A 22,302-nucleotide genomic window follows, 5' to 3' on the forward strand; every position below is an offset into this window, starting at 1 on the left:
TTTGAGCCATTTTATTTGGATATTACAGAATAGGGTGATCCCAGAGAACTAGAAGAACTGGGGACCAGCAAATGGCCGACCGGTAGTCCTGAGCACAGAGGATGTAGGCCAGAGGGGACCTAGAAGATAAGGGAATTGAATCCAGTATGGGACAGACACTTTTTTTTTTTTTTTTTTTTTTTTTGAGATAGAGTCTGATCTGGAGGCTGGAAGGCGGGGCTGAAACTCCCACTCACTTACCTCTAGCAACAACTAGGCCACCAAGTCATTTTTGAGGACTGGCTCAAGAAAGCAGATTTACCTTACACTGGCCTAGCCCAGGCCACCAGATACATCCACGGAGAGCCAAATGCATATAATCACTTGGATCAAGATCTAGACAGGGACCCGTGCAGCAGGCTTCATCTGACTGATTCCTGGACGGGAGAGAAAGCCTGAGCTCCGAATCATCCTTCAATGTTTACAAAGGCCCTAAATAGCAGTGGGCTAATTGCTGTTCCTGGATTTCCAGGAGACCGGAGACCCACGAAGGAGCAGGAAACAGCTTGGGGATAAAAAATTAACCTGGAACCTACTGGAGCAGAAGGGGCTGCACTCACCTGGAAAGGACAAAGTTCGTGGGAACTGCCCATGTAGGCCAGGTCCCTAAGCAATTCCATCCCGCACCCTAACACCCCGACTGGTGTTCCTGGGTCCCTAACATTGTCTGTACCCGCTATGGAGGCTGGACAAAATGAGTTTTTCACTGCCCTGCCTCAGGCCTCTCTCAAAGGTCTGACCCATGATATTTGGTGCACTTTGGGACACCAGCGCCCAGATATTTGAAACGGGGTGGGGAGCAGGTGTTGAGCTGCTACATTTCCAGGTTCTAGGTAGCCTGGGGAACCCCTGGTCGTTGACGGAAGCACAGCGTTCAAGGGCGGTAGAGCTCAGGTACTGGAGGACACATGGGCCGCGCCGGGTCTAGCTGCCGGACATCCCCAGACCCCAGCAAAGCCCCCCAGGCCAACCTTCCAGAAGCCGGCCCACTGCCTTCCCTGGGTCCCAGCCCAGAAAAGCGGAGACCTTCCCCTCCGTTTGGAAGATGGACTCATCCCCTACTTCCTCCTGGCTCCCCAGAAGACCTGGAGACCTCGGGAAGTGTCCTCATCCATGTTCGCTCCAACCCGGGGGCTCAGGCCCACCTCGATCCCGCCTTCCTGGGAGGTCCAGGAAGGCCCCGCCGCACCCACCCCGTTGGCCTCACCCTGGCTCGGGCCCCTTTATCATCCTGCAGCTACGCTCCGACCAGGAGGCACAGCCAGTCCCCGCAGCCGGCTCTACCGCTCTGCTCGCAGGTTTGGGCTAGTCTGGGGCGGGGACTTGGGAGCGCCTAAAACTTGCGAGGAGGGCGGGGCCGCAGACCGGTCCTTTAAAGGTTGGAACTGGCCCCAAGGCGCCGGCAGCCCTGGGCGGTCCCGGGAATCGCGCAGGACCCGGCTCCCCTCGCCTAAGCTGCTGGGGGGCGCCATGGGCCGCTACCGCATCCGCGTGGCCACCGGGGCCTGGCTCTTCTCCGGGTCGTACAATCGCGTGCAGCTTTGGCTGGTCGGGGCGCGCGGGGAGGCGGAGCTGGAGCTGCAGCTGCGGCCGGCGCGGGGCGAGGTCAGCGCGGGGAGCGAGGGGAGCGGGGGCAGCGGGGACCCCGGGCCGAGCTGGGCTCGCGGCGGGAGGGCGGGAGGGCGGGAGTCTGGGTGCGAGGTGACAGCGCGACCTCGCGGACTGGGACTTCCACGAAGTTGGGATGAGGTGGGCAAGATCAGGGACACGGTCCGGAGCTGGGATCCCGGGCTGGGCTCAACCCCATCTCCCTTCCCCGCCCCTGGTCCCGGCAGCCCCCAGCTCCTTCTCCCAGTGACCCAGAGCCAATGTAAGTATGAGGCCAGAGGTCAGACTTGAAGCTCCTCCAAGCACCAGCGCGGGGAGAGCTCAGTTAATGGGACCCACGTGGGCGATGCTGCTCCAGCATCAGTTCCAGGCGCTTCGGGCCCTCGTCCTCCACCTGACTCCGGGCGTCTGAGACCCAAACAGCAGGTTGTGCGGGGGCGGGAACGAGGCGATGCCGTCTTTGGAGGCCCTGAGAAACGGAGGTTGCACAGGAGCGCGGCTCTGTCCTTGAAACGGCCTCAGTCGGGTCCCTCCTACTAAGTCTGGCCTGGGTCCGGCCTGTACAGGAGGAGGAGTTTGATCATGACGTTGCAGAGGACTTGGGGCTCCTGCAGTTCGTGAGGCTGCGCAAACACCACTGGCTGGTGGACGACGCGTGGTTCTGCGACCGCATCACGGTGCAGGGCCCTGGAGCCTGCGCGGAGGTGGCCTTCCCGTGCTACCGCTGGGTGCAGGGCGAGGACATCCTGAGCCTGCCCGAGGGCACCGGTGAGCAGGCGGCGTCGCGGAAGGAGGCACAAGGTCCCGGGAACTGCTGCAGGGCTAGGAGGACAGAGTTAAGGACGGTCGGAGCAGACTTAGAGGATGTATGGGCCCAGTGCAGGTGAAATGTACGGATCCCAGGGTGCTGGACAGAAAACGGGAAGGAGTTATGAATTCCCAAAGTTTTACACAGGCTAAGAGAGGCTGCGTGTGAGGCTGAGGCAGGGAGTAAGTGATCTGGAGATCCCATCTTCCAAGAAGGCAAAGACAGAAAGTGGGAGTTGTAGCGATCCAGGAAAACAGAAGCAAAGTGAAAGTAGGAAGATGTAAAGGTGACTCAGAAGTCAGGTGAGGGGACCACACGGAACAGGAGGGGGTGGGTGACCCGTGAGAGCAGACAGCTAAGGGAAGCAAACATAGGATGCTGGAGAGCTGGTTTGGCTGGAATAACACGGAAGACACCTGTGAAAGAGAAGAAGCACACTGGCCCGCAGGAGACGGGGAGGAATGAGGATGGCAAATAGTGAATTTTTTTTTTTTTTTTTTTTTTTTTTTGAGACAGAGTCTTCTCTGTCGCCCAGGCTGGAGTGCAGTGGCGCGATCTCGGCTCACTGCAACCTCCACCTCCTGGGTTCACGCCATTCTCCTGCCTCAGCCTCCCGAGTAGCTGGGACTACAGGTGCCCGCCACCACGCCCGGCTAATTTTTTATATTTTTTTTAGTAGAGACGGAGTTTCACCGTATTAGCCAGGATGGTCTCGATCTCCTGACCTCGTGATCAGCTCGCCTCAGCCTCCCAAAGTGCTGGGATTACAGGCTTGAGCCACCACGCCCAGCCCAAATAGTGAATTTTTAACCATGGGTAACGAGTAAAAGAGAGATGAATCCAGAGATGAGTGAGGGCAGTAAGGATGGAACATCAAATCTATGACTTTGAGACAGGTGAGTGTAAATGCAGAAAAGACCAAGAATAAGTCAATAGATACAGATTATGATGGTAAATCCAGAAAGATGAGGTTTAAAAAAAAAAAAAGCAAATGTAGAATCTTTTGAGGACAGGTGAAGGCGCGGCAGGTGAGGTTTAAGACGTGAAATTAATCAAAGCAATCTGTAGTAGACAGTAGGTGTAGGTGGATAGGTGACTAAGATTTCATCACCTTAATTAAGGTGATTTTTTTCCAACCATAGATATTGATGAAGTAAGGCCAGGCAGGGGAAGATGAATGAAGGAGCAAGAAATGGTGGCAAACAGGAGGTTTTTATCTACAGGCAAAGGATGAGAGCTGAAATAAGAGAAAGCAGGAGTGCAAAGTTGGCAAAGATGGGATAAACGTGTCAGGGGAATAATCAAATGAGGCAAAGCCAGAGATAAAAGCAACAGTACATGGCTGAAAACATGGAATATGGCTAACCACAGGGAGATGAGGACAAGAGGCGGGCATAGGACCAGACAGAGCCGTGAGGCCAATTGTCCTGATGTCTCCCCAGCCTGCCTGCCAGGAGACAATGCTTTGGACGTGTTCCAGAAGCATCGAGAGAAGGAACTGAAAGACAGACAGCAGATCTACTGGTGACCACCCACCCCTTAAACTAACCCCACCACCACTGTCCCACCCCTTCCCTGCCCCTGCCCCCATCACTGACCATGACATCCTTCCTGAAGCTTTGTCCCCAACTCCTAGCTGGGCCACCTGGAAGGAAGGGTTACCCCTGACCATCGCTGCAGACCGTAAGGATGATCTACCTCCAAATATGAGATTCCATGAGGAGAAGAGGCTGGACTTTGAATGGACACTGAAGGCAGGGTGAGAAAAAGGCTAGACGTCGGAGTGAAATAAGGGCTGGGAGGGCCAAGAATGATGGTAGATGGTGAGGGACTGAGGGATCAGCTGATGAGTTAAGCCTCAATACCTGTCCTAGGGCTCTGGAGATGGCCCTCAAACGTGTTTACACCCTCCTGAGCTCCTGGAACTGCCTAGAAGACTTTGATCAGATCTTCTGGGGCCAGAAGAGTGCCCTGGCTGGTCAGTGGTTCCCCCAAGTCTCCATAATCCCTTAATGGCCCCTCTGGATGACTCATCACACTCTACAGTCCCCCGTAACTCTTTGCAAGAAGAGACCTTATCATATCCGGTCAACTCAGAGAGGCCTTGAGAATGAAAATGCAGAAGCTGGGTTCAGGGTGGGTCATATACCTGAACCCCTGGGGTAGACTTTGGAGAAGGGATATGCAGGCTGTGGTACATATATCCTCCTTTCACCGCCCACCAAAGAGAAGGTTCGCCAGTGCTGGCAGGATGATGAGCTGTTCGGCTACCAGTTCCTCAATGGTGCCAACCCCATGCTGTTGAGACGCTCGACCTCTCTGCCCTCCAGGCTAGTGCTGCCCTCGGGGATGGAAGAGCTTCAGGCTCAACTGGAGAAAGAACTTCAGGTACCTCTCCTTCCCCTGCCTGGCACTGTTCTCTCCTTAGTAGTGTGATGAGAACGGACAGAGAGAATCCAAACTGAGTCAGAGGAAGGCTGCAGTACTGCGTTGCCCCTTGGTGCAGTCCTGTGCTGGAAAAATACAGAAATAAAATATGTACGGGAAGAAACTCTGAGGAGCTCCCAGCAGGAAGGGGAAAATAGAATGGATCCCCAGCACACAGAGAGGGGCTGGAGATGTTAGCAGGAACAGTGACATTGACTGGCCGTAGTGTTCCAGACTCCAGTGTTCACGGGCAGGGAAAAAAGTGAGGAAGTGCTATCAGGTGGGGAGGATCGGGGAGGCTTTCTAGAAAAAGAGAGCGGGGTTTGGAAGCGATGGACTGTACTGAGGACAAGCCTAGGCAAAATGTGTGCGTGTGCATGTGTGTGCTGTATGCGGTGGCAGGGGTAGCTAGGGGGAGCTCTCTGGAATATTTGGCAGAGGAGGTGAGATTTGAATAGGGAATGAAAGAGCATTTGCTGAGCTGATAGGAGCCAAAACCAGAGTGCAGACCATTCGGGAATGATCAGAAAGGGGCCTGGCCATTTGACAGGTGGTCAGTTTACAATGCCTGTGACGCCAACTGGATTGAGCAGGCCTGGTTCCAAACCCAGATCTGCCACCACATCCACGCACAAGACATCTGCCCTCACCAGACTGTTTCTTCACTTTAAGATGAGAGGAACTGGACCAGGGGCTCTAGTTCTCCCAACAGGACCCCGGTACTGATGCAGGAGAATGGCAAGAAGCTAGACTAAATCTCTTGCCCTTTGCCCTGGCCCCCTGGGGGTAGACTTTGAACTCTAAAAATGGATACGTCCCTCCTGTCCCCAGAATGGTTCCCTGTTTGAAGTTGACTTCATCCTTCTGGATGGAATTCCAGCCAACGTGATCCGAGGAGAGAAGCAGTACCTGGCTGCCCCCCTCGTCATGCTGAAGATGGAGCCCAATGGGAAGCTGCTGCCCATGGTCATCCAGGTAAGGGCCCCGGGCCTCTCCCACAACGCTGCACTCTGTTCACCTCAACCTCTGCTCCCAGGGACCCAGCCCTCGGCTCTTGGCTCCCAAACCCCATCCTCACTCAGTGAGACTTGTCTTCATGTCACTATTTGCCTGTACCCTCGTCTCCCCTGCCTCATCCAACTAGAATTACTTTTTCAAGAATCAAAATGGCCTCTTGGAGTTCTCACCCTGTATCCAGTGGTCCTCACACTTCAGTGTGCATCAGAGTCACCTGAAGTGCCTGTTGAAATGCAGATTTCTGGATCCCATGACCAGACTTTCTGATTCAGTATGTCTGGGGTGGGAACTGAGAGTTTGCGTTTTTATAAGTTCCAAAGTGATACTGACACTGCCAGTTCAGGACTACACTTTCTGAATCACTATCTCATCTCTCAGTGGCCTCTGACTCTGAACCCTCACTATCTCTTGAATATCTTTTCTCGCAATTTCTTTTTTTTTTTTTTTGAGACAGAATCTCACTCTGTCACTCAGGCTGGAGTACAGTTGTGCGATCTTGGCTCACTGCAACCTGCGCCTCCTGGGTTCAAGCGATTCTCCCACCTCAGTCCCTCCAGTAGCTGGGACCACAGGCATGCAGCACCACGTGGACCTGGCTAATTTTTGTATTTTTTGTAGAGATGGGGTTTCGCCATATTGCCCAGGCTGGTCTTGAACTTCTGGGCTCAAGTAATTTGCCTGCCTCGGCCTCCCAAAGTGCTGGGATTACAGGTGTGAGCCACCGCACCTGGCCTTCTCTCACTATTCTTAACAGTCAGGTGACGAGAACTGTCAATAATCTTACACCTCCTACTTCTCCTTCACATTCCACCACCATCTGAGCGCCGACCCCAAAGCAGCAGGTTTCTCCCACATCACTGTTAGGGCCTCCTTCTGGACCCCCTTCTTCCAGTCCCTCCTGCCTTCTACCTGACATCAGGGCACTCCAGCTATCGAGCGGCAGGCTGGGAGGGTTCACAGTCCTCCTGCTAGACTATAACCTCCTAGAAGGCAATAATCTTACTTAGTCATCTCTGTTTCCCCAAGAATGCTGACTATAATGTCATATACGGAATGGGAGTTCAATAATTTCTCTTTCTCCCAGATTCAGCCTCCCAACCCCAGCTCTCCAACCCCAACACTGTTCCTGCCTTCAGACCCCCCACTTGTCTGGCTCCTGGCAAAGTCCTGGGTCCGAAATTCAGATTTCCAACTGCACGAGATCCAGTATCACTTGCTCAACACTCACCTGGTGGCTGAGGTCATCGCTGTCGCCACCATGCGGTGCCTCCCAGGACTGCACCCCATCTTCAAGGTACTTATTAATCTATTAAATCACATATCCCTCAGACCCCAGAGAGAGGAACAGCCCAATATCCAAAGATATTGCAGCAGCAAAAACTCTTTGTAGCAATTTGTGAGTGAAGAGACTGTCTCAATATCTTGAGATGTTGATTTTAATTAAGTTTATTAAGTTTAGTCACTTAACATTATACAGGAACCCTCCAAAATTCTCAGAGATCTGACAGTCTAGCAGTGCGCTCACAGTAGGGCTTGAACACTGTTAGTAAAACAAAAGCCGTATTCCTACCTTAGATTTAGTATTTAGCCAGAAAAACAAGTGATCCCCATAAGAACCAACCAGAGAACAGTATCTGGTACTAGAGTTTGAAATCACAAGGGACAGCCTATAACAGTCTAGTATTGATGAAGAATGTTTCTCCCCAACTGAGGAGTCAGCTAAGTAGAAACAGACCAAAAGGCAAGGAAGAGCAGCCAGCAAGCCGCTCATACCTGCCCAACAGTAAGGTGGATAGAGATGTACGTTAGCATGGTAATGACAGGAATGAAAAGGAAAGAATCTAAAACGTAGTGAAGGGAGGAAATGGTAGCTGCAGCATGCCTGGGTGCAAAAGAGAGAAAAGCCAGAAGTCCAAGCTTCAGCCACACCTATAAGTCCCTGGGGCAGGTGTGTTATACTGACCTAGAAATACTGTGGTTTTAAAAGCTGGGTGTGGTGGTTCACGCCTGTAATCCCAGTGCTTTGGGTGGCCAAAGCAGTATGATTGCTTAAGACCAGGAGTTCAAGACCAGCCTGGGCAACACAGCAAGTCCTGGTCTCTAAATTAAAAAAAAAAGAAAGAAATACTGTAATTTTATAAAACAGTGAGTTCCATATATATTGCTGGGAGAAGGCAAAATAAGACCTGTGTTTGCTTAAGAAAATGTTCTTAAAATCTTGATGATATTTTATATACAGGGAACTTGGCAGAGGGAGCACAAAAATGATACAAGCTTACAAACCAGCCTAATTGTCAGAAACAATAAAGTTAGAAGAAATCAGAGTCGGCAAAAATGAGGTGTTTGGTTTTAGGTGTTTGGTTTGGTTTGATGTATTGGCAAGATATGCAAGTAAGTCCTGGGTAAAAACAACCAAATTGTGTTTCAGCTGGGGGCCTCCACCCAGACCCCCCAAGCCTGGCCAGTATAGCTGTGCCGCCTCTAGAATTTTCCCCTTCGGTAACATAGACAAGATGGAGACCAGTCTGATGAATGGAATCTTGGATTTCATTCATCTCATGCTGTCTCCTGTTTCCCCATCCTCTGCTCCACACGAACAAGTGAAGCCTCTATTCACACTTACAATTCCTTTTCCTAGTTCAGTCCTCTCCATGTCTCCACTCACCACAGTAATGCCATCCCCCAGCAGACAGCTGACTTGCTGGCAGATGCACACGAGGGTCAAGCCTGCAGATGTCTTAACAGCGGCCTATGCAGACTCTGGCTTGGATTGCTGGGGTCTTAGTCCTGAACCCCGGCCTCAATAATTTCCAGATGTCCTCACATGTTCCATCGTGAGGTTGTTAAAGGTTAAAATGACTTAATGGTGTGACACCAGCTAAATGCTACAAAAAACATTAGTTCTTGCAAAAATTTTTTTTTTCAGAGACAAGTTCTCACTCTGTCACCCAGGCTGGAGTGCAGTGGCGTAATCATAACACTGCAGCTTCAAACTCCTGGGCTGAAGCGATCCTCTAACCTCAGCCTTCAGAGTAGCTGGGACTACAGGTGTGCACCACCATGCCTGGCTAATTTTTTTTTTATTTTTTGTAGAGACAGGGTTTCGCTATGTGGCCCAAGCTAGTCTCAAATTCCTGGGCTCAAGCGATCCTCCTGCCTCAGCCTCCCAAGTAACCTGGATTGCAGGCATACGCCGCCACACCCGGCTAGTTCTTGCAATTATTATTATGCGGGACTGTTTATCCTTAGGCATCCTTTCTCCTCATGTGGACTTTGGCCTTTCCGTGACATTCGGCATCTTTCATGAATCTTCTGAAAAGCTTCAGGTTAATGTGAGCTGCTTTGATATCTTAACACCAAAAGGTGTCACTGGGGTCATTGCCAGTGTCCAGCATCAACAATTCAGACAAACACCAAAACTGCTTGAAACCTGCATATTAACTATGTGGAAAGGAAGACAAACAGTCTAAGATAAAAAGAAACACATGTAAGGACCAGGTGGCCTTTTTTTAATAGCTAAGGAAAAGCAGGAGAGGAGGGGCCCAACAGTGGAGAAAGATTTGCTTAAACAGGTAGCTGAATATAGCTTTTCTAGTTCTGACAGAAAGTACTCTCCCCACCCATCCCCTAAAGAAACCCCCAACTGTGAAACAACTAAAAGATGGAGATGCAGCTTTGATCATAAGCAGAGAGGCTAGTTTAAGAGAATGTGAATGACAGAGGAGGCAGCAAAGAAAATCAGAAGGGGCTGATTCATAAGACACCTATACTCAAGGTGGAAACAATGAAGCAGACAGCTGCTATTCCAGGACTCTTGTGTGTAATGGACACTCTCCAACATCACTTAGGTGAGCAACACCGCAGCCCCTGAGATGAGAGTCTATTACTGCCCCCTGTTGACAAATGAAGAGATTGCAGATTAAAAGGTTATTAACTTGGCCGAGTCTCAAAATGAGGAGTAAAGTGTAGGTAAAGATCCTGGTCAGTCTGCCTCCAGGGCCCAACTCGCAGGGAAGTTGGAGAGCACCAGAGTGAGTGATCAGAGCAGCAGGAGACGAGCCTGTCAAGGAAAGCATCAAGAGGAGAAGGCGCCATGCTGGGTGCCAGGCCCTACAAAGACCCAAGCATGGCCTCCACCAGTCACGCCCTCCAATCTCCTCCTCTCCAGTTCCTGATCCCCCATATCCGCTACACCATGGAAATCAACACCCGGGCCCGGACCCAACTCATCTCAGATGGAGGAATTTTTGATAAGGTGAGGAGGGTACGGGGCATGGGACTGCCTCATTCATCTCTCCATGAGCTGCCACTTTCAGGATCCAAGACCAACTATGTGTGAATGTTCTCACTCTTAACCTATGAACCTGTCCCTTTTATACCCATGTCTTTTTTTTTTTTTTTTTTTTTGAGACAGAGTCTAGCTCTGTCGCCCAGGCTGGAGTGCAGTGGCGCCATCTCGGCTCACTGCCACCTCTGCCTCCTGGGTTCAAGCGATTCTCCTGCCTCAGCCTCCAGAGTAGCTGGGATTACAGGCGCCCGCCACCATGCCCAGCTAATTTTTGTATTTTTAGTAGAGATGGGGTTTCACTGTGTTGGCCAGACTGGTCTCGAACTCCTGACCTCATTCATGATCCACCCACCTCAGCCTCCCAAAGTGCTGTATACCCATGTCTTAATATCTGCAAATCCCACATCTGCCCCACTTTATGGAAGATGTGATGGTTCTCCATTCCTGTTTTCCCCTCTAAGACCTGTGATCTCCTGTCCCAGGCAGTGAGCACAGGTGGAGGGGGCCATGTGCAGTTGCTCCGTCGGGTGGCGGCTCAGCTGACCTACTGCTCCCTCTGTCCTCCTGACGACCTGGCTGACCGGGGCCTGCTGGGACTCCCAGGTGCTCTCTATGCCCGTGATGCTTTACGGCTCTGGGAGATCATTGCCAGGTGAGTAAGGAGGAGCTGAGAAATGAGTGGGGGGGGCTCTGGCCTGAGGCCAGCATGGGGCAAAAGCAAGAAGGTCCAGACAAGAGAAGCAGAGAACTCAATCCTGGGGAGAGATGAGGAAAAGTGAGGACACAGTGGGTGGCTCTGAAAATGAGGAGACTGGGATGGGGCAGAGAGAGGAGGTGAGGGGAGCTGTGGGGGGAGACTGGGGGAGGTGTCTGGAAAAATCAGGATTTTCTGAGGATGTATGACAGCAACCGTGTGAATTCCTAGAACTAAAGACCCACATCTTCCATGAGATGCTAGTGTGTTTAGAGGGCTGAGGATGTCCCAAAGGCAAGGTGTCTTCCCAGATACTGTGGAAGCAGTGGACAGACGCCACAGAAAGAGGAATAGAGGTCAGAGGCCGGGGCCTTCTGCCCTCAAGTGCCTTTTCCCCCTGGGCAGGTATGTGGAGGGGATTGTCCACCTCTTCTACCAAAGGGATGATGTAGTGAAGGGGGACCCTGAGCTGCAGGCCTGGTGTCGGGAGATCACGGAGGTGGGGCTGTGCCAGGCCCAGGACCGAGGTAAGATCTGTTCTAGAGACAGAAGCAGCTCCTGGGAGACTCTGTCAGGGTCCCTTCCCAGCCCCACCCTTCTAGGGACAGGACCCCAGCCTCTCATCACACCTGCCTTCCTCCCTCCACACGGGAAAGCATGTGTATCCCATTCCCACCTCCTCAGACTCAGGGCAATTCTAGAGACCCGAGGACTGTCCTCCTCAGAGACCCTGGCCATCAACCCCTAGTCCCACACCACCCCAGTCACAGATGCCCCTGAACTGCCATATCCTGGGGCCCCCCAGGCCACAGCCACAGCCGGGAGGGGTCGGCACAGTCCCTGCTGGGCTCATAATCTCTCCTGATGGTTCCGTTTTCCTGAGGATGCAAATGGGAAGATTTTCCCTCCAAAGCCCATAAGGACCCACCCTGGCTTTCCCTCCCTCTCTTCCTGCCTGCCGCTGTCCAGCATGCCCAGAGGGTCCAGGAATACTGCACGCTTGCTACAGTGCAAGGTCAGCTCTTGATGCAAGCTCAATCCTATACATGCTTTGCCTCAAACCCAGACCCAGCACCCTGATCCTTGGGGCTCAGGTTTCTTTGGCTAATCCAACCCTTCCACCCTAACCACCCCTTGGCCAAAATCTAGCCACTACCTTTAGTCAACTCTCACTCCCCACATTTGAACCTCTGAGGAAGAAAAAGCCTTTGCTGAGCTCTTAGGTTTAATCACACAGGCACCAGCCTGGACTGCTGTCACTCATCCTTCGGCCCCTCCCCCTCACACTTCAGATCTAGGCGGTGAATACTATCCTCTGCCTCTGTGGTACAACTACAGACATTTACTGGGGAGCCCTTATGGCCAATCCTGGGAATGTGGCAAACATCCTTACCCTGGAGGAAGCCTCTCCCTGAGGAATCCGCACTACCCTACCCTTCCAGGACCAAACTCTCTCGTTCTTCTCAGTACAGTCCCTTAGGCTCCTAGCAGTTTGGGCTACTACAACAAAACACTGGCTGGGTGCAGTGGCTCACGCCTGTAATCCCAGCGCTTTGGGAAGCTGAGGTGGGTGGATCACGAGGTCAGGAGTTCGAGACCAGCCTGGCCAACATAGTGAAACCCCCATCTCTACTAAAAATACAAAAATTAGCCAGGCGTGGTGGCACACGCCTGTAATCCCAGCTACTCGGGAGGCTGAAGCAGGAGAATCGCTTGAACTTGGGAGGCGGAGGTTGCAGTGAGCTGAGATCACGCCATTGCACTCTAGCCTGGGTAACAGAGCGAAACTCCGTCTCAAAAAAAAAACAAAAACAAAAACAAAACCACACACCATAGACTGGGTGGCTTATAAACAACAGAAATGCATTCCTCACAGTTCTAGAGGCTGGAAGTTCAAGATCGGGTTCTGGTGAGTGCCCTCTTCCAGGCCGCCCACAGCCGATTTCTCCCTGTATCCTCACACAGCAGAAAGATAGCAAGCTAGCACTCTGTCCTCTGCTCATAAAGGTATTAAACCCATTCAGGAGGGCTGCACCCTCATGCCCTAATTATCATGTGGGGCTCCACCTCCAAATACCATCACAATGGGATTAGATTTCAATATAAAAATTTTTCGGAGCCAAAGACATTCAGTTCATGACACATGTTAACTTTAACCTCCACTAACTGCCCTCTCCCTTGTTCTCTTTCAGTTCTCATAGCTCACTTTTGTCTAGTTTTCCCAACAGACATTTTAGAGGCTAAAATTAAAAATGCCATGGGATTAGCCGTCAGGAACCTGAGTTCAAGGTCAGCCTCTGCCTTTTCCCAACTATGCAGTCCTGACAGTTTATTCTCTATGGGCTTTGATTTTCTTACCTATAAAATGAGAGTAATTATATTTATTCCACCTAACTGATAAGATTATCGGGTCTCCCAGCACTTTAGGAGGCCAATGTGAGCAGATCACCTGAAGCCAGGAGTTCCAGGCCAGCCTGGCCAACACGGTGAAACCCCATCTCTACTAAAAATACAAAAATTAGCCGGGCATGGTGGTGGGAGCCTGTAATCCCAGCTACTTGGGAGGCTGAGGCAGGAGAATCACTTGAACCTGAGAGGCGGAGGTTACAGTGAGCCGAGATTGTGCCACTGCACTCCAGCCTGGGCAACAGAGCAAGACTCCATCTCAAAAAAAAAAAAAAAGATTATCGGGTCTCTGAGCCCCCATATCCACTGTAAAATGAGTGGCCTGAGATAACCTTTGTGGGAGCCCCTCTTAGCTGTGACACTGGAAATCCATGACTTATTCCCCACGTTATAACACAGACACTTGTAATTCTGTCTGGGAATAGGATTACGCATTCTTAAATTACTTACTTATTTTTTAATTTTTAAATAGAGATAGGCTCTTGCTCTGTCACCTGACTACCAGCAATCCTCCTGCCTGGGCCTCCCAAAGTGCTGGGATTACAGGCATGAGTCACCGACCACGCATCCCTCAATTCTTGTTTTTTTTTTTGAGACAGAGTCTCGTTCTGTCGCCCAGGCTGGAGTGCAGTGGCGCGATCTCAGCTCACTGCAAGCTCCGCCTCCCAGGTTCACGCCATTCTCCTGCCTCAGCCTCCCGAGTACCTGGGACTACAGGTGCCCGCCACCACACCTGGCTAACTTTTCGTATTTTTAGTTGAGACAGGGTTTCACCGTGTTAGCCAGGATGGTCTCGATCTCCTGACCTCGTGATCCGCCCATCTCGGCCTCCCAAAGTGCTGGGATTTCAGGCGTGAGCCACCACGCCTGGCCGCATCCCTCAATTCTTAACCACTTTTTGAGGCAAGGGATATTTGGTTAATCAGAACTTTTCAGCCCCCAATCCTTCCATAACAATAACTATTACTTATTGAGCATTTATTACAGACCAGGTGATTTTGATACGTCATCTCATTTATAATGTAGGTATTGTCCATATTTTACAGGTGAAAAAACTGAGGTTCAAAGAGGTTAAGCTGGCCTATGGTAACTAAGTGTAAGTGACTGAGTCAGGACTTAAACCCATGTCTGATGCAAATATGTCTAAATAAAATGAACAAATACTCATCAGTTCTAAAATATGGGCATCCCAAAACAACAGCCTTTGTTCCTCTCCTCTTATGCTGTAGCTTCTAACTCCTATTCCTTTCCTGCCCAGGTTTCCCTGTCTCCTTCCACTCCCAGAGTCAACTCTGCCATTTCCTCACCATGTGCGTCTTCACGTGCACTGCCCAGCATGCCGCCATCAACCAGGGCCAGGTAGGGACAGCTGAAAGCCCAGGTCCCTGAAGGCAAGGTGACCTGAGGGAGAGATGGGAGTTCAAACCCTAAGTACCAGGGTTCTAGGGTTACAGTTTCTTCCTCCAGCTGGACTGGTATGCCTGGGTCCCTAATGCCCCATGCACAATGCGGATGCCCCCACCCACCACCAAGGAAGATGTGACGATGGCCACAGTGATGGGGTCACTACCTGATGTCCGGCAGGCCTGTCTTCAAATGGCCATCTCATGGCATCTGAGTCGCCGCCAGCCAGACATGGTAAGAGGGGACTCTCGGGAGAGGGAAATGACAGTTGGAAAGGAAACATCAGAGTGAGGGGCTGGGCTCTAGGTGCGTTTGTCTTTAGAAACTGACTGATCCTTTGTTTTGTCTCAGGTGCCTCTGGGGCATCACAAAGAAAAATATTTCTCAGGCCCCAAGCCCAAAGCTGTGCTAAACCAATTCCGAACAGATTTGGAAAAGCTGGAACAGGAGATTACAGCCCGGAATGAGCAACTTGACTGGCCCTATGAATATCTGAAGCCCAGCTGCATAGAGAACAGTGTCACCATCTGAGCCCTAGAGTGACTCTACCTGCAAGATTTCACATCAGCTTTAGGACTGACATTTCTATCTTGAATTTCATGCTTTCCTAAAGTCTCTGCTGCTAAGGCTCTATTTCCTCCCCCAGTTAAACCCCCTACATTAGTATCCCACTAGCCCAGGGGAGCAGTAAACTTTCTCTGCAAAGACTAGATCCTTTTTTACGCTTTGCAGGCCACATAGTCACTGTCTCAACTACTCAGCTCTCCTGCTGCAGCATGAAGGCAGCCACAGACAACATGGAAATGAGTGTGACTATGTTCCAATAAAACTTTATGGACACTGAGATATGAATGTGACATCACAAAATAGTCTCCTTTTGGTTTATTCAACCATTTAAAATGCAAAAAAAAATCCACAAACAAATGTGCTTTGTTTGAGACATGCACAGCCAGGCTACAGACTGGATTTGGCCCTTGAACCCTGCACTAGCCTGAGGCCCTGACCCTACTTCCAAAACATCCAAGATCATGGAGCAGTGGGATTTCTTAAAAAAATCAGCTTACCTCAGTTAACTCTCCATTCCCGGGAACTAACCTTCATGCCTGGTGGCCAATGTACAAAGTCCTGACTCGGTTCTTTGGCAATTTCCTTCCATCCATATTTCTCCTATTCACTCATGTGCCCCAAAAGTCCCTGAATAAGAATGATGTTTCTGGGGCAGAATAAAAACCACTGCCCCAAAATGGCTTCTTTCTCCAAACAGTCCCAGATGATAGGCACATAATTCATGTCTCAAGGCTACTTTTCCAGCCCCTTTAATACTCTGGGATCTATGTGTTTCCCACATTGCAAGTTATTTTTCACAAGCCTTTGAAGAACAATATGCACAAAATAAATGGACAAGAACTACAAAGTTATTCTAGCCAATGATAATGTTTATTTGTTAGGTCCTGGGGTCTCAAGGTCAAATGATCCCTCTCAATTATTCTGAGGTTACTGTCCTCACTAGAGTGGGTACAACTTGTTCAGTGCAAAATTGTGTTCTTCAAACATCCCTATTTCTTTTCTTTTTTTTTTTTTTTGAGAAGTAGTCTCTATCGCCCAGGCTGGAATGCAGTGGCGCCATCTCAGCTCACTGCAACCTTCGCCTCCCAAGTTCAAGCGATTATCCCGCCTCAGCATCCCGAGTGGCTGGGATCACAAGCTCATGCCACCACACCCGGCTAATTTTTGTAATTTTTAGTAGAGACAGGGTTTCGCCATGTTGACCTGGCTGGTCTCTAACTCCCGACCTCAGGTGATCCACCCGCCTCGACATTCCTATTTCTAAATAATTATTACAGATCTGTCACTCACCAGTTAAGCATACAAACAGCTTTTTTGGAGGGGATGACCTATTTATATTTTTAAATCTTATATCCTACCTTATTCAAAAGACCTATCAGTTTTCCTAGTTTAAAGTAGAGAAGCAAAGTGACATTTTTGTGTACATTTAAGAGGACTGCTTACCTTCACAAACTGCTCAGTCGGCTTTCCCTGGACTTCTCCTAACCGCCCATTTTTCCTGGATTTGGCATCAAGAGTTACAGTACTTCCAGTGTGATGATAAAATGTTACTTAGGACAAACAGTTCCAATACCAAGAAACTTCAGCAATTTTAAAGCGTTTTAAAGCCACAAAACCATGCCTGATCCCCAAAAGGGGGTCCTAACTCCTTTATACTGTCAGAATCTCAATTTTAAAAGGGAGGAGTAGAGAAGAGATAGAAACGCTCTCTGTTGGTGAAAATCTGTCTTACTTACCATTTCCCCAACACAGGAGAGACTAAGGAATTTCAGGTAAAAATCAGACGGTTCCAATCCTCCGATACTAAGAGCTCATCGCCCCAGTTCCCAGGAGTTCCGCCAGTTAGACTTTTTCCCCCAAGGCTTCATTACGGCTAGTTCCTCGTCACGTGACGTGACAGACTTGGTCACTTGACATACCAGCTCCTTCCATTCCCGCGTGCGGGGGGGAGGGGGACCAACAAACCGGAGGCCCTCGCTCTTCCAATACTCAAGCCCCAGCTACAGAAGTCAAGAAGGGTTTCCCCAGGAGCAGTTTCGGTTTCAGACGGCGCCGTCTCCCGCGAAAGTCCTGAGAGGAGCCCAGCCTTGTCCGCCTGCCGCCCCCGGGTGGGATGGTTGAGGCCGGGGCCACGCCCCCTCCGCAGCCCTGCGAGGGCATCCTGGGCTTTCTCCCACCGCTTCCCGAGCCCGCTTGCATCTCGGCGATCCCCGACTCCCTTCTTCATGGCGTCGCTCCTGTGCTGTGGGCCGAAGCTGGCCGCCTGCGGCATCGTCCTCAGCGCCTGGGGAGTGATCATGTTGGTGAGGGGACTCCCCGGCAAGGATCGGAGAGGGCCTGAGGGGCTCCGGGCTGAGAGGGCTGGGAGGCGAGGAAACTCCGGGCCGCAGGCAGGGGATCTACAGGCCCCGGAGAAGGAGACAGACTGAAATTGAAAAATGGGAACTGTTCGAGACCAGCCTGACCAACATGGTGAAACCCGTCTCTAATAAAAATACAAAAATTAGCCAGGCGTGGTGGCGCCCGCCTGTAATCCCAGCTACTCAGGAGGCTGAGACAGGAGAATCGCTTGAACCCGGGAGGCGGAGGGTGCAGTGAGCCGAGATCGCACCACTGCACTCCAGCCTGGGTGACAGAGCGAGACTCCGTCCCCAAAGAAAAAGAAAAAAGGGAACTGGAGCGAAGGGCCCTGGAGTGGGAGGAGCCAGGGCTGGTAAATGTGGAGACCCCTCAAGGTAGGAGAAACAAGAGCGGGGTTCCTGAGAGATGCTTGAGTTGAATGGAAGACATGGGAGGAAAAGAGAGTGCTTGTTCCAGAAATGGGTAGCTGGGCCTTGTTTTCCCAGTAATCCACCCACCGCCACTTCAAGAAAAAATGATATGAAGAAGTGCCGGTTCTCCCTCCCCTCTTCCGCACTGTCCCGTGATGATGACGCCTCCAGGGAGGACGATAATCTGGGTTCCTGGGAGAGATGGCTTGGTCACTATTCCCACCCTTGCCTCGGCCACTTGTCTCAATGTCACCACCTCACGCCCTGTTCCAGGTGGCTGAGTCCGAATCCAGTAACCACCACCTCGTTTTGGTTGATCTCAGGCTCGGGTGTTGTAGCAACATTGGAAATGGGAGGGGTTTACGAAGTGAACATGAGGTCAGGTGCCTGAATTCAACAGTCTATCCATTTCCCTTTTCCAGATAATGCTCGGAATATTTTTCAATGTCCATTCCGCTGTGTTGATTGAGGACGTTCCCTTCACAGAGAAAGATTTTGAGTAAGTATTCGGGTCGGGGAGGCGGGCCGGGAGCAGGTGGGAGGTAGCGAGGCCTAGGGTCAGAATTACGTCTGGGAGGCCGGGTGCTTAGGGCCCCTAGGTTAGAGGACTTGGAGAGGAGAGCGGCTTTCTTGAGAATGTGGTTAGGAGCCAGGGAGTCAGACCTCAGCGGCCATCCCAAACCCACCACTTTAGGTGTGGCCTCTTTAGGGATTTTACTTTTCTGTGCCTCTCAGTCCACCTCTGCAAAATGGCTGCTATGACAGATCTCACCCCATAGGATGATCAAGAAGATTGAATAAAGTAATATACATAACAGCGCCTAGACAGGTGTCGGGCACATAGTGCTCAGAAAATGTTGGCTCCTATTAATGTTTGACCCCTTTGCTTCATTCCCACCCCCAGGAATGGCCCCCAGAACATATACAACCTTTACGAGCAAGTCAGCTACAACTGTTTCATCGCTGCAGGCCTTTACCTCCTCCTCGGAGGCTTCTCTTTCTGCCAAGTTCGGCTCAATAAGCGCAAGGAATACATGGTGCGCTAGGGCCTCGGCGCGTTTCCCCGCTCCAGCCCCTCCTCTATTTAAAGACTCCCTGCACCGCGTCACCCAGGTCGCGTCCCACCCTTGCCGGCGCCCTCTGCGGGACTGGGTTTCCCGGGCGAGGGACCGAATCCCTTCTATCTCTGGCATCCGGCCCCCGTGGAGAGGGCTGAGGCTGGGGGGCTGTTCCATCTCTCCACCCTTCGCTGTGTCCCGTATCTCAATAAAGAGAATCTGCTCTCTTAAGCCCTGTGTCTGTGCTTGAGTGGGGTCGAGTACCGGGCTGAGACTAGAGGTCGGCCTCTGCCTGGGGACTCCCGACCCTGAGCGGAAGTGGAGTGAAGTGTGGCGCGGAAGTGAGGCGAAGGCTTTCCCCATCGCCTGGGCGCGCCGAGCGGTCTAAGCGACTGCGTCTGATGGGGCGGGGAGCCGCCGGGTTGAGCCTATCCGCTGCGGGGAGGGCGGGACTTCCTGCGCGGGGGCCCGAGCCGCTCCGTCTCCCTGCTCTCCGTGGTCCCGGCTCGCGTGTAGCGGCGGCGGCGGCGTCTCCGTGAGGAGGCGCGCGGGGCCATGACGTCAGCGTCCACAAAGGTTCGACCTCCCTCGCGGACAGCGCTCCCTGGCGGCCACGGGAGGGCGGGCCCCCCACTTGGCTCGCGGCTCTTCCGCCCCGGGCGGGGGGCGGGCGGGAGCCGAGCCTGGGGTGGGGCTAGGGGCTCCGGGCGGGACGGGGAGGGCGGGCGCCGGCCCCCCGTGACGCTGCCCCGCCCCCAGGTCGGAGAGATCTTCTCGGCGGCCGGCGCCGCCTTCACGAAGCTCGGGGAGCTGACGATGCAGCTGCATCCCGTGGCCGACTCTTCCCCTGCGGGGTACGTGAGCCCGGACTGGGACGTGGACGCTGAGAGCGGGCGCTTGGACTCGGTCACAGACACGGACCCTCTCTAGCACAGGGACAGACATTAGTTTCCCTTTGTGCCTGGCACAGCACAGAGTAGGTGTTAATAAATGATCGTTGGATGAGGGAATGAATGACAGATAAAAACACAGACAGGCCCATAGCCCAGACTCCTGTTTCACAGTTCTCCCTGCTGCGAACGGGCCGACCACAAACCACCGCCACTCCCAACCACCCCAGTTCATGGAATTCCCCCAGACGGCTGCAGGCTGTGTTGGTGGATCTGTTTGAAAAGCCCTTCTTGGCGAGTTGGTTTCAGTGTGCTGTGTACAGCAGCGGTTTAACGTTGATGGTGGAAAGGGGTGTCTAAGGTGGAGGTGGTTGTGATTTCTTGTGATTGGGGTCCTCCCGGTTCCCGCAGGGCCTCAAGAGCTTTCCCCCTCCCCTTATGGAGGACCTCTTTATGCATCCGTGGAAGGGGTCCCAGAAATCGGAAGGAGGCGGCTGGTTGGCTGTGGGATGCATAGCCTGTGGGCTGGCTCCACACCCCCCCTCCCATTTTTGCTATCCCCCCTCTCCCCTTCTGACAGTGCGAAGTGGACGGAGACGGAAATAGAGATGCTGAGGGCTGCTGTGAAGCGATTTGGGGACGATCTTAATCACATCAGCTGTGTCATCAAGGAACGGACAGTGTGAGGGAGGGTGGCTGCCAGAAAAGGGCGGGTGGGCAGCCTTCTTCCTCCTTACCCAAGGTTCCATCGTCCTCAGAACTCCTTTCCAGCTCAGCTGCTTCCCTACTTTGTCACTAGTTTTTTAGAATCCCCTTGAGGACTGAAAGAATAGAATTGTCACAGTTGGTCAGAAGTTCCTAAAATGCTGTGGTAATCCTTCCAAGAATGAATTTAGGTTGCCTGAGATGCTGTTATTGTATTTGATGATGGAAGTCCCCTGGTTATTTATATAAATGTTTGAGGACCCCACTGCAGTGTTTCCAGGGATATGGTGATCCTGAACTAGTTGATCAGTAAATCTCAATCCATCTGTAAATCACCAAACTTTACCTGATGTCTCTCCCGGAAGAGAATTAGGAGATGGGCCTTTCCCACTGCTCAGTTCAGGGACTCCACTCTCCACACTCCATCCACCCTGAGTGAGCATAAAACTTCGGGAAAGTGAGAACCCTACCAATGGGTTGGGGCCCCAACCTGGATTCTTATGAAGGGACTCCCAGAACCCCTTCCCCTCCCGTCCCCTCTTCTGTAAGTCTCTTTGATGACTCCTTTCCTAACCTCTTCTCTCTTTTCTTCAGGGCTCAGATAAAGGCCACTGTGAAACGCAAGGTATATGAAGATTCTGGCATCCCCCTTCCAGCTGAGTCACCCAAGAAAGGGCCCAAGAAGGTGGCATCTGGTGTCTTGTCACCTCCTCCAGCTGCCCCTCCTCCCAGCAGCTCCAGTGTCCCTGAGGCCGGGGGTCCCCCCATAAAGAAACAGAAGGCTGGTGAGGGCTGTGGAGTTGCTTCCTAGGGGTTAAAGGTCCCATCTGAGGTTTAGTGAGAGAATTGGGTCTGGGTCAAAGAAGGGTCAATCTCTCTTCCTGTCCCTGTGGAGGTTCCCAGAGAGGGGCAGAGGGGAGGGGAGAGGAGGCACGAAGCTTTGGGAAGCTTGGGGCTGGGGGAGAGGCTGTCAGGGGAACCTAGAACCTAGCTTATGCCCCCTTCCCAGATGTGACACTCAGTGCTCTGAACGACTCCGACGCCAACAGTGACCTGGTGGATATTGAAGGGCTAGGAGAAACTCCTCCAGCTAAGAAACTCAACTTCGACCAGGGTAGGAGTCCTCCTCCTCCCACATAGCTGACAGGGTTGGGGAGAAAGGGCTCACCTGGATGGCAGGGCACGGTCTCCGCAGGGGCCCCTCCCTTGTATAGGGGTTTCAGAAGAGAAGGTGCTCTCATACACAGCGCAGGGCATTGGATCAGTACGTAGCAGGGTGTTTCAGGGAGTTGGGAGTGGCCTTGGAAGCACACTGGGGGCTCGCTCCATCTCGGCCCATTTTACTTCCTGTTCCAGACAGCCTGACCCTGGATTCTGGCCTTCTCATGACCTCTGCTGATCCTCCTCTCCTCTCCTGCTGAGCCTTCCACCTCTGACCTCTCACTGTTCATGCCGGACCTGTGGATCTCCTGGGACTCCGAGCAAGGCCTGCACGAGAGAGGGCTGAAAGGCTGCTGGGGCTGCCACCTCGCTATTCCCGCATAAGCACCTGCCCCCAACCCCTTTGACCTTCATCTGATGGACATTTTTATACAGAAAACAATAAAGATTTCCCTCTCA

The 22,302-nt window shown here is 52.0% G+C and overlaps 3 protein-coding genes and 2 long non-coding RNA genes across 17 annotated transcripts in view; 3 read left to right on the forward strand and 2 right to left on the reverse strand.

Annotated features, from left to right (window-relative positions):
• Positions 1-17,202, reverse strand: part of LOC112129594 (uncharacterized) — a 137,099-nt gene extending 119,897 nt beyond the window's left edge. For 6 of the 8 annotated variants that reach the window (XR_010138060.1, XR_010138061.1, XR_010138059.1 and 3 more), the window contains exons 1-2: positions 16,995-17,202; positions 14,595-14,688 (exon numbers count right to left, since the gene is read on the reverse strand). This is a non-coding gene — a long non-coding RNA (uncharacterized LOC112129594). Of the gene's footprint in view, positions 1-4,604; positions 4,964-7,862; positions 8,000-14,594; positions 14,689-16,994 lie in introns of all 8 variants that reach the window. The other 2 variants (XR_010138063.1, XR_010138064.1) reach the window with 2 other exon arrangements.
• Positions 3-15,558, forward strand: ALOX12 (arachidonate 12-lipoxygenase, 12S type). Its single transcript, XM_024234633.3, has 14 exons — positions 3-1,644; positions 2,214-2,415; positions 3,898-3,979; positions 4,092-4,214; positions 4,330-4,433; positions 4,683-4,843; positions 5,714-5,857; positions 6,984-7,193; positions 10,068-10,154; positions 10,670-10,839; positions 11,287-11,408; positions 14,546-14,646; positions 14,755-14,925; positions 15,043-15,558. Exons 1-14 carry the CDS (start codon positions 1,153-1,155, stop codon positions 15,220-15,222), a joined length of 2,349 nt encoding a protein of 782 aa, XP_024090401.3. The 5' UTR covers positions 3-1,152; the 3' UTR covers positions 15,223-15,558.
• On the forward strand, positions 17,188-19,318 carry RNASEK (ribonuclease K). Of its 2 annotated transcripts, none has more exons than XM_054536092.2 (3): positions 17,188-17,557; positions 18,452-18,528; positions 18,934-19,318. In XM_054536092.2, exons 1-3 carry the CDS (start codon positions 17,372-17,374, stop codon positions 19,073-19,075), a joined length of 405 nt encoding a protein of 134 aa, XP_054392067.1. In that variant the 5' UTR covers positions 17,188-17,371; the 3' UTR covers positions 19,076-19,318. The 2 variants fall into 2 exon arrangements, with proteins under 2 accessions (XP_054392067.1, XP_003778774.2); XM_003778726.3 differs by having other exon boundaries at positions 17,413-17,561.
• A 138-nt stretch (positions 19,319-19,456) lies between these two features.
• Positions 19,457-22,302, forward strand: C19H17orf49 (chromosome 19 C17orf49 homolog). 5 transcript variants are annotated; one of them, XM_002826930.6, is made up of 6 exons: positions 19,457-19,663; positions 19,847-19,941; positions 20,558-20,659; positions 21,277-21,467; positions 21,692-21,796; positions 22,039-22,302. In XM_002826930.6, exons 1-6 carry the CDS (start codon positions 19,643-19,645, stop codon positions 22,101-22,103), a joined length of 579 nt encoding a protein of 192 aa, XP_002826976.1. In that variant the 5' UTR covers positions 19,457-19,642; the 3' UTR covers positions 22,104-22,302. The 5 variants fall into 5 exon arrangements, with proteins under 5 accessions (XP_002826976.1, XP_009249482.1, XP_054392065.1 ...); XM_009251207.4 differs by having other exon boundaries at positions 22,043-22,302; XM_054536090.2 differs by lacking the exon at positions 21,692-21,796.
• On the reverse strand, positions 20,658-22,043 carry LOC103892765 (uncharacterized). Its single transcript, XR_656966.3, has 3 exons — positions 21,851-22,043; positions 21,029-21,113; positions 20,658-20,798 (listed from the first exon to the last, which is right to left on the reverse strand). It is a non-coding gene; the product is annotated as an uncharacterized LOC103892765 (long non-coding RNA).

This window comes from Pongo abelii, chromosome 19 (assembly GCF_028885655.2).
Source record: "Pongo abelii isolate AG06213 chromosome 19, NHGRI_mPonAbe1-v2.0_pri, whole genome shotgun sequence".
NCBI lineage: Eukaryota > Metazoa > Chordata > Mammalia > Primates > Hominidae > Pongo > Pongo abelii.